General features: G+C 30.2%; 2 protein-coding genes across 9 annotated transcripts; one reads left to right on the top strand and one right to left on the bottom strand.

Annotated features, from left to right (window-relative positions):
• Window positions 1-2,759: 2,759 nt before the first annotated feature.
• On the bottom strand, window positions 2,760-5,539 carry LOC110267399 (protein NOI4-like). 4 transcript variants are annotated; one of them, XM_021112908.2, is made up of 4 exons: window positions 5,493-5,539; window positions 5,325-5,380; window positions 4,547-4,768; window positions 2,760-3,122 (listed from the first exon to the last, which is right to left on the bottom strand). In XM_021112908.2, exons 2-4 carry the CDS (start codon window positions 5,331-5,333, stop codon window positions 3,096-3,098), a joined length of 258 nt encoding a protein of 85 aa, XP_020968567.1. In that variant the 5' UTR covers window positions 5,334-5,380; window positions 5,493-5,539; the 3' UTR covers window positions 2,760-3,095. The 4 variants fall into 4 exon arrangements, with proteins under 4 accessions (XP_020968567.1, XP_020968566.1, XP_088362685.1 ...); XM_021112907.2 differs by having other exon boundaries at window positions 4,547-4,771; window positions 5,493-5,526; XM_088506559.1 differs by having other exon boundaries at window positions 5,488-5,504.
• A 560-nt stretch (window positions 5,540-6,099) lies between these two features.
• Window positions 6,100-11,576, top strand: LOC107623361 (chaperone protein dnaJ 6). 5 transcript variants are annotated; one of them, XM_016325589.3, is made up of 12 exons: window positions 6,100-6,506; window positions 6,823-7,258; window positions 7,990-8,051; window positions 8,209-8,328; window positions 8,811-8,909; window positions 9,160-9,261; window positions 9,514-9,573; window positions 9,662-9,820; window positions 9,898-10,023; window positions 10,307-10,369; window positions 10,494-10,598; window positions 10,991-11,576. In XM_016325589.3, the coding sequence occupies exons 4-8, from the start codon at window positions 8,254-8,256 to the stop codon at window positions 9,713-9,715; spliced, it is 390 nt and encodes a 129-aa protein (XP_016181075.2). In that variant the 5' UTR covers window positions 6,100-6,506; window positions 6,823-7,258; window positions 7,990-8,051; window positions 8,209-8,253; the 3' UTR covers window positions 9,716-9,820; window positions 9,898-10,023; window positions 10,307-10,369; window positions 10,494-10,598; window positions 10,991-11,576. The 5 variants fall into 5 exon arrangements, with proteins under 5 accessions (XP_016181075.2, XP_088362590.1, XP_088362591.1 ...); XM_088506464.1 differs by having other exon boundaries at window positions 7,942-8,051; XM_088506465.1 differs by having other exon boundaries at window positions 6,110-6,506; window positions 8,010-8,051.
• The last annotated feature ends 2,606 nt before the right edge of the window (window positions 11,577-14,182 follow it).

Here is a 14,182-nt window from a genome sequence, read left to right as displayed (position 1 = left end):
CAATGGCATAAAGCTATGCAAGAAGAAATGAAGTCCTTGTTTGAGAATGATATATATGAGTTAGTGAAGCTACCTAAAGGTATGAGAATTTTGAAGAACAAATAAGTATTTAGAATCAAGAATGAAGAACACAATTCTAAACCTCAGTATAAAGATAGATTGATTGTTAGAGGTTTTAACTAAAGAAAAGGTGTTGATTTTAAAGAGATTTTTTTCTCCTGTTATGAGGATTTCATCTATTTGTGTTTTGTGCTTGGATTAGCAGATTCTCTTGATCTGGATATTGAGAAAATGGAAGTGAAGACAACTTTTCTTCATAGTGATTTGGACAACGAAATCTATATAGAGTAACTGGAGGGCTTTATTGTTAAAGGAAAGGAAGACTTCGTATGCAAACTTAAGAAGTATCTTTATGGGTTAAATCAAACTCCAAGACAATGGTACAATAAGTTTGAATCTATTATGGGGGAGCATAGTTACCTTAAGACAACTTTAAATTATTGTGTATTTGTGTAAAAACTTTCTGATAGTTTATTTTATCATTCTTTTACTTTATGTGGTTGATATTTTGATTGTGGACAAGAATGCTTTGATGATTATTGAGTTGAAGAAATAATTGAGCAAGTTCTTTGCTACAAAGAACTTGGGTATTGCCAAAGAGATTTTGGGCAGACAATTACTCGTTATAGAGATTCTAAAAAGATTTATTTGTCATAAGAGAAGTACATAAGGACTTCAAAAGATTTTACATGAATGATGTCAAATGTGTTGCTAATTTTTTTGCTCCTCATTTTAAGTTGAGTATTAAGTAATGTCCAACCACTTACAAAGAGAAACAAGCAATCAATGAAATTTCTCATGCCTCAGCTGTTGAAAATTTGATGTATGCTATAATGTGCAATAAATCAGACATTACTCATGCAGTTGGTACTGTGAGTTGTTTCCTCTCTATTCCAAGAAAGAATATTAGAATGTTATTACATGTATTATAAGATATCTCAAAGGTACAACTAACTTGAGTTTGGATTTTGGTGGTGAAAAAGTTTTGCTAATTGTAGGGATGGCAACACTACTCAAATCTGCAGGTACCTACTCCGCTGCTACCCGCTTGGGGTGGGTTTTTAGCGGGGAGGGATGGGGTCAGGTTTAGGTAATACCTGCCACCCCTGGTATATATAAATATATATAATTTTAGTATATAATATATTTAACATATGTAAAATAATTAGTAAAATTATTAATAATATTGTATCATATTTAAATTTTTATTTTAATTTATGTTATATATATGATGGTAGTTATATAAATTTTGAAATTTAATTTTATTTATTGAATTTTGATAATTATAGGGGTGGGTAGAGGCGGGACGGATACCCGTTTAGGACAGGTTAGAGTCCAACCTTTTACTACCCGCGAGTAAGAGCGGGGTAGATTCTATGCAGTTATTTTAGGGCGAGACGAGGTCGGGTAGGGCAAAAACCTACCCCTACCCACCCCATTGCCACCCCTAACTAGCTGGCTTTACTAATATAGATATGGTAGAAGATGTTGATTTTTGAAAGTTTACTTCAAGTTATTTGGTCAAGTTTGCAGGAGGAATTATTTCAATTAAGGCTAAAAAATATGTTGCACTTTTTACCATAGAGGTCAAGTTTATTACAGCAACTGAAACATATAAAGAGTTATTGTAGATGAAGAAGTTTTTTGGAGAGTTTGGTTTCAAGAAATACCATTATGTGCTGTTTTATGACAGTTAAAGTGTTATTCATCTTGTTAAAAATTTTATCTTTCATGCAAGATATAGATATATTGATGTTAGGTATCACTGGATACTGAATGTGTTGAATTCTAAGTTGTTAGAATTTGAAAAAATTCACACCGATGATAATGTATATGATGACAAACACATTGTCAAGAGATAAACTTGAAATATGTTGTTTGATCATTGGGATGGCGAGGGCCTCTACTTAGGCGAAAAAGAAGAAATTTGTTGGGCTTATTTCTCTTCTATGTGAGGTCCAAGCCTAAGTTCGTGGGGGTGTCTTCTTGCACCTTTTTGCCACTAACCTAATCAAAATTTTGGAGAGATTGAGAGAGTAAAAATGCAGCCACAAAGTAATCAAGAAGAGGCAAAACAAAATTTTTGATTTTATACAAAGCAACAATCTTTGAATATTAATTTTTCATTTGTTCATCGTTGGATTGGTCTAAAATTTGGATTGTAGGTATGTCTCATCTTGTTCTTCTTTTAGATAGTAGAGATATTGATTCGAGGTCTATAGTAGAAGAAATTGACTTCGTACAGCAGTTCTAATTTTAGGTATTTTTTTTAATCTTTTTGCTTCTCATTTGTAAATTTTAGTATTTTAGTGTTTTGGCTAGTTGTATATACGACTGGTACTTTGTATCTCATATTTAATTATAGTGGAGCTAGTTATTTTATTGGTTTAGACAACTCGTAAATTTTATCTCTTACATTAAGAAAATTTTTTATGTTAAAATTTTAGTGTATTTTTATTATTACTTTACTTGATATATTTACTTATTCATAATTACTATTATATTATATTATTATATTATTTTTATATTAGTTAGATATTTATGTTGTTTCTACTTCAGGGCTCTATCACATTTTCTTTTTTAATTTAGTATCTATTCAACTAGAACGATTTACAAGTTATATATTATTTCTGAATTCAAAACACATCAAATGCGTTCATTATTTAAGAATAATGTGTACCATCCAAAAATAATCAAATTAAACATAAACAATATAGGCATTATCACAGCATTTTTTATAAGGTATTTAAGTATTAACCAATGGATGTCATCACACATTACATTAAGTAACCAGATAAGCATCATGAAATTAAAGTAACAGCTAGAAAAAGCTGCTCAACAATGATTTTGAGCATGAGGCACTGTTGACTTTTTTTCTTTTTATTTTTCTATCTGTTTCTTTTGTACTTCAACTTCCATAGCCTCACAAATAAAGAGATGATGCCCAGAATCATATGAAGTTAATAAGGTGCTAGCATGCATAGCATCATAAACCATATCCCTATATATAGATACAATAACCTTCAAAGGTTGTCTTAAGGTCCAAAGCAGAACCACTTTTTCTGCACCAAAAACCAACACGGACTTCAGTTTCATAATAGAGAAAATAAAAAGTACAGAAAATCAATTTTTAATTAGTCACTATTAATCATTTTTAAGATTTAAATTTATAATTTAATATTTAGAATTAAGAATTTATGATTTAGGCTATAAAATTTAAGATAAGTAAAATAATTTTAAAAATAGTTAGCTGAAAAAAATTAATTACTTAGACATTAGTTATAGAAAAAATCATTGTCAAGAGTAATAACAACAATATTGATAAATTGCAGCATTAATGATTTATCTTTTTAATCAATTATATGAATATTCTCCTAATTATTATTAAATAAGAGAAAATTGATGTATTTTAAGATTTTAAAATATTGAGAGTAATCATTACTTATATACTTGTTTACTATATATTTAAAACATAACTTAATTATTGTGTTGTTCCTTAAAGTTAAAAATTTGTAATTGAATTTTAATATTAAATAAAAATATTCAATTGTTATTTTTAGCTATATTTTGTTAAAAATTACACTTTTTTAAATGTTTCTTTTTATGTTTGATGTAGGAATAACTATAAAATATTCTAGAATTATTACTTAGTATAGAACTCAATCATAACTTTTTAAATAGGAAGAATCTAATTAAAAAGTTAATAAAATTATAAGAACCGACATATTAATTAAATCTTAAAGCATTATTAAGCTGAGAAATGTTATCATTAAATAAGTTAAGTTATTCAACTTGTATTTTACTCTATCTTAGCAACGATTTACAATAATTGAGAATATACACAAATAATTAAGATACGTAGAAATTATGAAGAGTTTGTTTGGTTTAAGAAAACGTTTTTCAATTTTCAAAATTTGACGCAGAAGAAAATAAAAATAATAAAATTTTGTCTTAATAAATAGAAAATATTAGGAGAATAAAAATAGAAAATAAAAAGAGGGAGAGCAAATTAAAGAAGCCCAATGCATTATTTGGATATAAAATGGAAAACGAGAGAAAAGAAAATAAAAAGAAAGAAAATGAGAAAAAAAATTTAAAAAAATTTATATTGTTTGAACGAAAAGAAAATAAATGAAAAAAAAATAAAAAAATATTTTTTTATTTGAATAAAAAAATAAAAAAAATTATAACAAGATAAAATTATATTAATATTCTTATTTATATTATACATAAATTATAATTGATTAATATAATTGTAAAGAATAAATTTATAATTTTATCTTTATTTACACATTTTCCATTAATTTTCTTCTCGTCTTTAAAGAGAAAAGTTTTACGTGGATCCCCGGCATATTTTTCTCTTTCACTCAATTTTTTTCCTCATTCAATCAAAAGAAATTATTTTTTCATCTATTTTATTTTCCAACATTTTCTTTTCCTTCAAACTTTTTTGATCTAAACAATGTGTAAAGAAATGAAAACTTACCAGGCCACTCTTTTGTTGATCCTGTTTGCGCTTTGATTTGGAATCGAATCTTCTGGAATTGTGTCTTCCAGAAGCTCCACCAGTTTTTTTCTCATCTCTGGCCTTATTGAATATAACAGTGAATCCTTCTGCAGAAGCTGGATCATTCACATCCCATTCACCAAACTTTGGAAGAGGCTTTCCTTCTTGCTCATCATAATGCTGATGATTATTATTACCATTCTTCTTTCATTTCAAAACATACATACATGTCATTATGTGTATTTCAAAAAATCCCATATTTTTGCATCTCTATCCCATTTATATTATTGTTTTGTTGTAAGTAATAAACAAATATATATTCAAATATAATTATACTACATATCTACAAAAATCAGCTATCAATCAACAATTATATATAAATTCGTATTTGGCATCTTATAAAATTTTTTTATTATAAACAAATTTGATAATTAATCTATTGCAGATTTGATTGTTCTATTATATTAAATTTAATTATTCTGATATGTGAATTAATATGATAAATATACAGAAATATACATAATAATTGATTTTGTGTGCTCGTAGCATTCTTTATTCACATATTATGAAAGTGATGTGAAAACAAAAATATAAGATGCAGGACGAGATTGATTTCTTGCTAAGCCAGATTTCAAAGGGGAGGTTAGAGAAACAAATAAAGAAATTGATGGCATACATTTTATGAAAACAAAAAAGAAAAAAATATATATAAAAGAAAACCTAATACGTTCATTGTATTGTTATGACAAAATCTTACCGTAGCCATAGGAATGATTATTGAAGCTTGGTGATATGTGATGGCACTAGAGAATTCTGGGGAGAAAAATATAAATATATTAGGCAAAAAGAATGAAAATGGTGAATTGATAATGCAGCATTTTATAAAATGGTTTTCTTGAAGAAGAAACAAAAAGTACAACCCAACCTAGCTGTTATAAATGCCAGGCTAATTGTCTAGAATCTTGTTTCCATGCTTATAGGGTAATGTCCTTTTGCATTCTAATAACAAACTTCCATTGCAAAAGATTCAATATGGTAATGCTATTTATGGTAAATAAGATGAAATAGTTATTTGTAAAATTAGGGTAACAAACATTGCTTTTTAATGGCAATGCCAAAAGAGACTTTGGTGGGTTTTTATTTTATTTTATTTTATTTTTTATTTCTCATGGCATTGTTTATCATTTTTCTTTTTCTTTGATTGTCATTATGTAACTGAACTTTTACCCCATCTTCTCACTATTAGAAAACTAGTTATTACAGACGAATATTTTCGACAAATTTTATCCTACGAAAATACAGACAGAATTTCAGAGGAATTTTTTTGTCAAAAAAAAAAAGAATTAACATAAATTACAGACGAAAAACAGAATCCGTCGATAATTCTGTCGGTAAAATTAATTTTTTTTGTGAAAAATAGTTATAGACATAATGCTACATTTTATTAAATTATTACAGACGAAAAATCCGTCTGTAATTTAAATTTTTCGTCGAAAATATTAAGGTAACCCTAATTTTATCACCACCCAATCGAGCTCCTTCTACACACACAAAATATCAGAGATCAGAGTTGTTCCTCTCTCCCTCAAGGAACTTCTCCGTCGCACGCATGAGCTTCTTCTTCTCCTTTCCTCACTCACAGCGCCACCGCCGCCACCCTAACCACCGCATCTACCTTCTCCTTCTTCTCCTCTCTTTTAAACACTGAACCAGTAGAACACAGCCCCTGTCTCTCTCGTTCTTTCTCGTTCGCAGAACAAATCAAGCTCAAGCTCCTATTCTCTTCATCTCAGGTGAGCTCCAGCACGCCGGCGCCACCTGCAGCAGCGTCTATCCCCACCACCGCCGCGCCTCTCTCTCTCCTTCTATCCCCATTCAGTTCTGGCTCGCATATCTTCTCAGCGCCGCAACCATCATCTCCTCCAGTCAATGCTTCCAGGTTTTGGTTTCAAAATTCTTTTAATTTCTGTTAAGTTCAATTAATTTTGTTTAATTAGTTTGATTTTAGTAATTAGTTTAGTTAGATTTGTTTTCTGATTAGTGGATTTTTAGGTTTTGATTAGATTAAGTTTAGTTAGATTTGTTTTTTCTGATTTTAGTAATTAGTTTGATTTAAAATTTGTTGTTGAAACTTTTTTCCTCATGATTTTTCAATTTTTGGTGTTTCCTTTCACTGCACTATCTTTTTTCTTTTGCTGCTGCTTCTTGCTGCAGTGTGATAGTGATCCTTCTAAGAGGTTCATCGTGTTTTCCAGATGAGATTCTTGAGCGTGTTATTGGGATGCTAAAATCAAGAAAGGACAGAAGCTCTGTGTCACTGGTTTGCAAGGAGTGGTACAACGCTGAGAGATGGTCAAGGAGGAACGTGTTCATAGGTAACTGCTACTCTGTGTTTCCTGAGATCTTAACCCGAAGGTTCCCAAACATAAGAAGTGTTACACTGAAAGGGAAGCCACGTTTCTCTGATTTCAACTTGGTTCCTGCAAATTGGGGTGCTTATATTCACTTTTAGCTTGTGGTGTTTGCTGAAAAGTACCCTTTTCTTGAAGAGCTTAGGCTTAAGAGGATGACTGTTACTGATGAGAGTTTGAAGTTCTTGGTGCGCTCTTTTCCAAACTCCAAAGCTATTTCCCTTCAAAATTGTGATGGTTTCAGCACTGATGGTTTGGCTGCAATTGCTGCTGATTGCAAGTAAGAACCTAGTACATAAACTTACTTTGCTTTCTTCTTTTCAGTTTTTGTTTTTTTAGGCTTTTTAATTTCTTGAATTTTCATTTCTAATGTATAAAGTTTAATTTTGCTCAGAGGTAAAAAGATTATTGATCTTCTTAGTATGTTCCCTGCTGATTGAGTTTTCTTCATGTTCTTCTTTGCATGAATTTCAGTTTTTAATAATCCGGTGATGTTTGCTATTTTGATGTGAAATCCTTTGCCCTTTTTCTGCTCTGGATGATGTAATCAGGTTAATTGATGTATTTAAGAACCATCAAAATTCCATGTTACAGAGGAGAATAATCTGAATGAGATATGTTTCAAGCATTAGGCAATAAATTAAGTACAAACTCATGACAAATTGCAAGTTTACATTTAGAGAAACTTTTAGGAAAATGGAACTTATAATAAAAATATTGAATGTAAGCAAGTTCAATTGGAATAATTTTTAAAACTTGGCACTTGTTAGTTCAATGTGAGTAGGATGCAGCAGAGAGCTTCAAAATTCAATATTATTATTATTATATGCTAAGCTAGCTTGCTGTGAGGTTTTTTCCAATTTTCATACAGTATGGATAACATTGTAGTAAAGAGTACTACTACTTTAGGTTATATATATATAATAATGCTTTTTCTGTCATTGAAACATGAAATAATAGCAGCAGGAGATAACAATTACAATGATCCATACTTTTGTTTGAATTTTGAAGAAATTTGATGGTGCATGCAGTAGCTGGGATTGATAAACCCTAGGATTGTGATTTAATTGGAGGTAAGTTTTTTCTTTTTCAAGCTCTTAATGATTTACAATCATAGTTATTATTTGTTTATTTATTTATTGTTTGATTATTTCTGGATTTTTTTTTTTAGAATTTTAAGATTTATTAATTAATTCTTTTACTTCTTGTTCATTGTGGGTATGGGTGCAGTGGAGACGAGATGTTGCTTTCGCGGGCTATGAGGTCGCAATACAAATGGATATTTCTGCTGAAAAGATGATATTTGGTGTGGCTGGGATTGATCCTGAAAGAAGAGCAGAGCTAATCAAGGTTGGATGAATCTTTTTTATGTCACTTAAGCCTAACCTAACACTTTCACATGCTCTTAATTTATGTCTGAACATGCTTTTCATGAATATTTTTGTTGATGGTAGATGAGTTTATTGATAATAAGGTACTTGTGTCTTTAACATACAGAATGAGTTATTTTCCTATGAAGACTTTGAAAATATAGATCAATTTGATGCATTGAGTTAAGATTTTTTATGTCCACCTTGGTGTTAAGGACATTTTCTTTTCTAGCATGCTAGTTATAAACTTATAATTAATAATAAATAAAATATTCCTTGAATGCTTTTCTGTTTTAAATAGCTTTTTTTCTTGCAGATACGAGTTTTTAATCAAGACTTAGGTGATCATCTACTCTTTGAGATATGAGTATATGACATTACCCTTTTCCATTTCTTGATTTGTATCAATGCGCAGAGAGCACTGATATTTTGGACACTGACCTGTTGCTTCTTTGCTCTTAGGTACTTGGTGTAGAGAGAACAGCATCACAACAGGAAATAAAGAAGGCTTATTACAAGTTAGCATTGAGGCTGCATCCTGACAAGAACCCTGGTGATGAGGTATTTATCTAATGTTTTCTGTTTTACAGTAAGCAGGGTGGAGCCACGTTGATATCCAAAGATTCCATTGTACTCTTTAATATTCTGAAAATTTTTGAAATATCCATGAAAATTTAGTATCTTCTCAGCAAAATACTATTGAAGCTCTTTGAACACTCTATTTAACAATAGCATCAAACAGGTTTTTGTCTAATTAGGCCTCTGACCATCTATTAAATTTGATGTTTATGGTTCAATTAATCATTTACAGGAGGCTAAAGCAAACTTTCAGCAACTGCAAAATGTTATCTCGATTCTTGGGGATGAAGAAAAGCGAGTCATTTATGATCAGATTGGTTGTGTTGATGATGCTGTGAGTGTTCTTGGTTTCTCGTATCTGTAGATGCATTTACAACATTGAAGCCACAAGATAACATATCTGTAATTTGCATTTTTCTAGATTCATTCAAATTAAACTTTTATGGTCTGTCAACTGTTGGTGGAGGAATCTGCTCTTGTTATGATGATTTTATGTACAGTAGAATGCAATATAAGCATTTCAGCATTTTTTTTTCCGTGTCATGTACATCAACATTATTCATTTATATTTGTTTCTGAAAATCAGGACCTTGCCGGGGATGTTGTCCAGAATCTTCACAACTACTTTAGAACAATGTACAAGAAGGTTGTTTGCGTTGATCCTGATTTTGTTCTGATTTCTTGTCGCACGGTTCTTATTTGCATTTACAAGGTTTTATGATACTTGCTAACAGGTCACTGAAGCTGATATTGAGGAGTTTGAAGCAAACTATAGGGGATCTGACTGAGAGAAAATGATTTGATTGATTTGTACAAGAAGTGTAGAAGTGTTTGTTTGGATTGGCCAGTCTGTGGACCCAAAAGAAAAACAAAATGCTTTTGAAATTGGCCAGGTAAACATGCTCAACAGATTCGAGCATTTATTTCTCATATTGTCCTTTACTTGATTTCTTCTGGAAAATTTTCTCAGAGCTATATAGATAAGGCTGTGTCACTGGAGGGACTATCTCCTCGGGTACCGCTATATAAAGTAACAGAAGGGAATGAACCATGCTTTTTCACAACATACTTTCCATGGGACCATGCTAAAGCTTCGGTATGTGCTACAACATAACAGAATTTCAATTTTTTATTTGTCTTATTTTCTTAGAAATGACTTTGTTCTGGCAATTATTATCATTTGCAGTTGTTGATTACAGTTTTCTGCATGTAAAAGTTACTATTATATTTATTATAGTGCTACATAATGCTATCAATACATATACTTAGCCGAAGTATATCAGATATATGTGTGATTTCTGAAATTGATTAGGTAATCCATGTGCATGTCCATGTTTCAAAATGAGCCACCTTATGGATTATTTCCTGATGCAATGCAGGTTCAGGGGAACTCTTTCCAGAAAAAGGTGACATTATTCTTCGGGATTCACCATGCTGTAGAGGTATAGACCTGAGTTATTAATTCTGATGACAAAAGTTTTGCTGTTTTTCTTACTCTAATGCTGTACAGTAAATATGTTGTGCAATGAATATCTGTTTAACTATGCTTGCTGAATATGTTGATAGGAAAAGTCTAATGGGCCAAGTCAAGGGGGACCAAGACAAAGAGCTGAAGCTTTCTCTGCCTTGTCTAATGCCTTTAATTCATCTTCTGATATGACATCCAGTATGGTATGGCAACATGTTTAAGATTGTATAAACTATGTTTTTCTTTGTTGTTTTATAGTCAATGAAATTTAACCAAAAGTAGGTTCTCCTAACAAGAGGGTGTAGGATAATGATGAAGCATTTAAGCATATTGTATATGGTATTTTTTCTTTTGTTATTAGTGGTAAATTTAATAATTATATTTAGGTAGGTACAGGTTTTTTCATCTTTGCCGAAAAGAAAATTGAAGGAAAGAATATCATAGTATTTAAATTAAATTTGCCAAAAAGAAAAATGAAGGAAAGATATCATAGTTTTTAAATTAAATTGAACATCTCCAAATCAAGTCACAGATCATGATGATTTCATACTCCGTTGGAACTTGCCTTTCTTTCTAATACTTTCTACTCTCATAGTCACAGGATAGATTGAATGGGCTGAATCAAGGAGGACCAAGACAAAGAGCAGAAGCTTTGGCTGCTTTAAACTCTGCATTTAAATCATCATCCGGAACCAAAAGTTCTAGCCCTAAGACAACTGGAAGAAGTCAAGGATCACAAAGAGCAACATCAGTAGCTGCTCTCTCTCAAGTTCTTACTGCTGAGAAGAAGAAACAATCACCTGATTCTTCTCCTGTGCCAACCAGAAGTCCTGTTGTGGAAACTAGCACTTCCAGTGAGAAACATAGCTCTTATTGTCTAAGTTAAATGTGTCACAAAAGAAAGATTAGCTATTATGAGAAGGTTAGAGCGTCAAGTAGTTCTAGTGCAGTTCCACTACCACCGCCGCCACCCTCAATGTCTTCGGATGAGGACTATGATGATGATGAGGATGAAGATGACACTGAAGACTATAGCTGATAGTTTTAGTATAGTTGAACAATATACTAGGAATTATAGTTGATGATCAATACATTTTGTTTATGTTTTGAATTATATTGACTTGCTTGTTTATAGTACTTCATAATACGATGAATTTGTTTATTTTTTGAAATATTATAAATATTCTAATACAAATTTAAAATTTGTATTAAATTTATATTTATTTTGTATGAAAACAAGTTTATTTTGCAATTAGAAAAATAAAAAAAATTATATTTTACCTTACTGACGGATTTACAGACGGATTTTCTATCTGTAATCAGAACGTGGGATGATTTTCCAAAGTTCAAATTACAGACGGAAAATCTGTCAGAAAATCTGTCTGTAATTACAGATGGAAAATCCGTCTGAAAATCCGGAAAATCCGTCGGGAAGTTCGTCGCCTTTGGGAAATGGATAGAAAATTTACAGAGGGAAAATCCGTCGGTAACTGGTAAAAATCCGTCTGTAATTTTCTGACGGAAAAAAAATCCGTCGGTAAATAATTTCCGACGGGGCTTTTACAGAGGGACAAAATCCGTCAGTAATTCCGTCGGTAACCAAAAATCTATCTGTAATAAAGACCAAATCCGTCTGTAAATCTGTCTGTATTAATCCATTTTCTAGTTGTGTCTTAGATAGAGTATGAGAAAACTATAGAGAAAATAAATAAATAAATAAGCAAAATAGTTATTTGTAGATTTATACTTTTAACAGCATACAAATAAGGATTTGTTGCAACATATGATAACTTTTTTTAGGTGCTTGGTTCAATAACTTTTTACAAAAATAAAAATATTAACTCAAATGTTAGAATTCTAACCATATTTAAGGCATCATAAAGGATAATTTTTTTGAATTAGTATTCAAATTGGTTCCGAAAAGATCGCGTATGAGTTAATTTGATTATGAAATTTCAATTTGGTTCTTAAATGATACTAAGTTGGTCATTCATTTACTTTTAGTTGACATATCACCATTAAGTGTTAAGCAGAATATTAAGAACGTAACACATGATAAACTTTACGTCACATGAAACACTTAACAACGAATTTTTGTCGAAAAGTTAATGAAAGGACCAACTTATGTAATATAGATCAAATTGAAGCATTGAATCTTTTAGAGATCAGATTGACTTATGATCTTTTAGGAAACCAAATTGAACATTAACCCTAAGTATTCGGTGTTTTGTTATGTTAAATTATATATAAAAATAATAAATAACATTTAATATTTATTTTATAAATTTAATTTTGATAAATTATCAGTGTAAAACAATTTTATGTGTATTCAATTACATAATATTATGTCAATAAAAATAACTATTTTTTACATTGATCATGTGAATAATTATCCAAAAAAACGAATATAATTAAACTGCTGCTAAAAATTTTTTACACTATCAATATATCAAAATTAAACTCTTATTTTATATAACTTTTTTTTAAGAAGTTATTCAATAATGTAAGATATAAACTTGACTTACATATGTCATTATATGTGAGTTAAAATCAAATGACATACAGTACTTATTTAACCAAAGATTCATCAGCTATAACTAGTTACATAATATATATTTTATTCATTAAACCAGCATTAAATCACAATAATAAGCATGTATGATGTAATTAAATAATTCTTATTTACACACACACACACATATATATATATATATATACTACTCATTTTTTGTCCAACAATCTAGTATCTTGTTTCTGTTTTTGTGATGTCCCATAAGAGAAATAATAATATATATCCAATTAAGATCCCACATAAATGAAAGTCGAAGGTGATGATATGTGGAGTGAAAAAGACTTCCGCTCTACTGAAAGGGAAAGAATCTCTCCATCTTTATGTAACCTACGTCAGATTTGTGAATTGATGATTGATCTAAGTAGATGAATTCTTATTCAATTATTGAATAATTATTCTCCACATACAAGTCATTTTTTCATACAAGTTTATACAAGTCATTTTAACCTCACGGGCCTCTTAATCTAACTAACTTTTCAATCAACGCGCGAATATATAATTGGCATTTTCGAAAGGATTTCGTTTTCATTTTCGAATTTTTTCAACGTTTTTTATCTACGTTCTCTTCCATCTCTGCGTTCTCTGCGTTTCTCTTCATTCGTTCTCTACGTTTTTGAAATCAAGCTCTAAAATCAGTTTTGAACAGTTATCTCATTGTTGAAGATAATGAATAATTCAAGTTCAGATTGTCAATTGAATCAGAATGAAATTGATTATTGTTTTGAATCCAATCAAGTGGCTGAAGTATGGTTCGATTCTAGTTAATGTTTTCGTTAGTAGTTTATGATTCTGTAGGTGAATAATGTTATTTTTGTTTGTGAAAATTGTTGTTTATCGTTGATGGTTTGAATTGAATGTAATGTAAAAATTCTGCATTAAAAAAATATTTTTCTGTATTTGCAGCAAATTTCGATGTAATACGAAGATATTTGAGTGTATTGTTTAAGAATTTTTGATGTATGTGTGCTGATAAGTTCTGCATAATTCAAAACTCTTCTTCCTCCTCCCCATCTTCTGCTGCTGCTTCTTCTTCTTTTTCATCATCATCATCATCATCATCATCATCATCATCATCTTTTTTTTTATTCATATTTTTTTTCTTGTTTTATCTTCTCAAGTTTCTTCTTGTTTTACTCTCTTAACAAGAATAAAAACAAAAAAAATCAAACAAAGAAAAAGAAAAAACATATAATAGTACAAAATTATTTGGAAAAT

The sequence above is a fragment of the Arachis ipaensis genome, chromosome B10 (assembly GCF_059453495.1).
Source record: "Arachis ipaensis isolate K30076 ecotype BB chromosome B10, ASM5945349v1, whole genome shotgun sequence".
Lineage (NCBI taxonomy): Eukaryota > Viridiplantae > Streptophyta > Magnoliopsida > Fabales > Fabaceae > Arachis > Arachis ipaensis.
This window is presented reverse-complemented; position numbering and strand designations above follow the sequence as displayed.

Bases quoted from the DNA above. Each gene is read 5' to 3' on its own strand.
- LOC107623361 (XM_016325589.3), top strand. From the start codon at position 8,254: ATGGATATTTCTGCTGAAAAGATGATATTTGGTGTGGCTGGGATTGAT. The intron at 8,329-8,810 runs GTTGGATGAATC...CTTTGCTCTTAG, and splicing joins GAAGAGCAGAGCTAATCAAG to GTACTTGGTGTAGAGAGAAC. The intron at 9,262-9,513 runs GTGAGTGTTCTT...TCTGAAAATCAG, and splicing joins TTGGTTGTGTTGATGATGCT to GACCTTGCCGGGGATGTTGT.
- LOC110267399 (XM_021112907.2), bottom strand. The intron at 3,123-4,546 runs GTAAGTTTTCAT...TTTTTGGTGCAG, and splicing joins ATCAACAAAAGAGTGGCCTG to AAAAAGTGGTTCTGCTTTGG.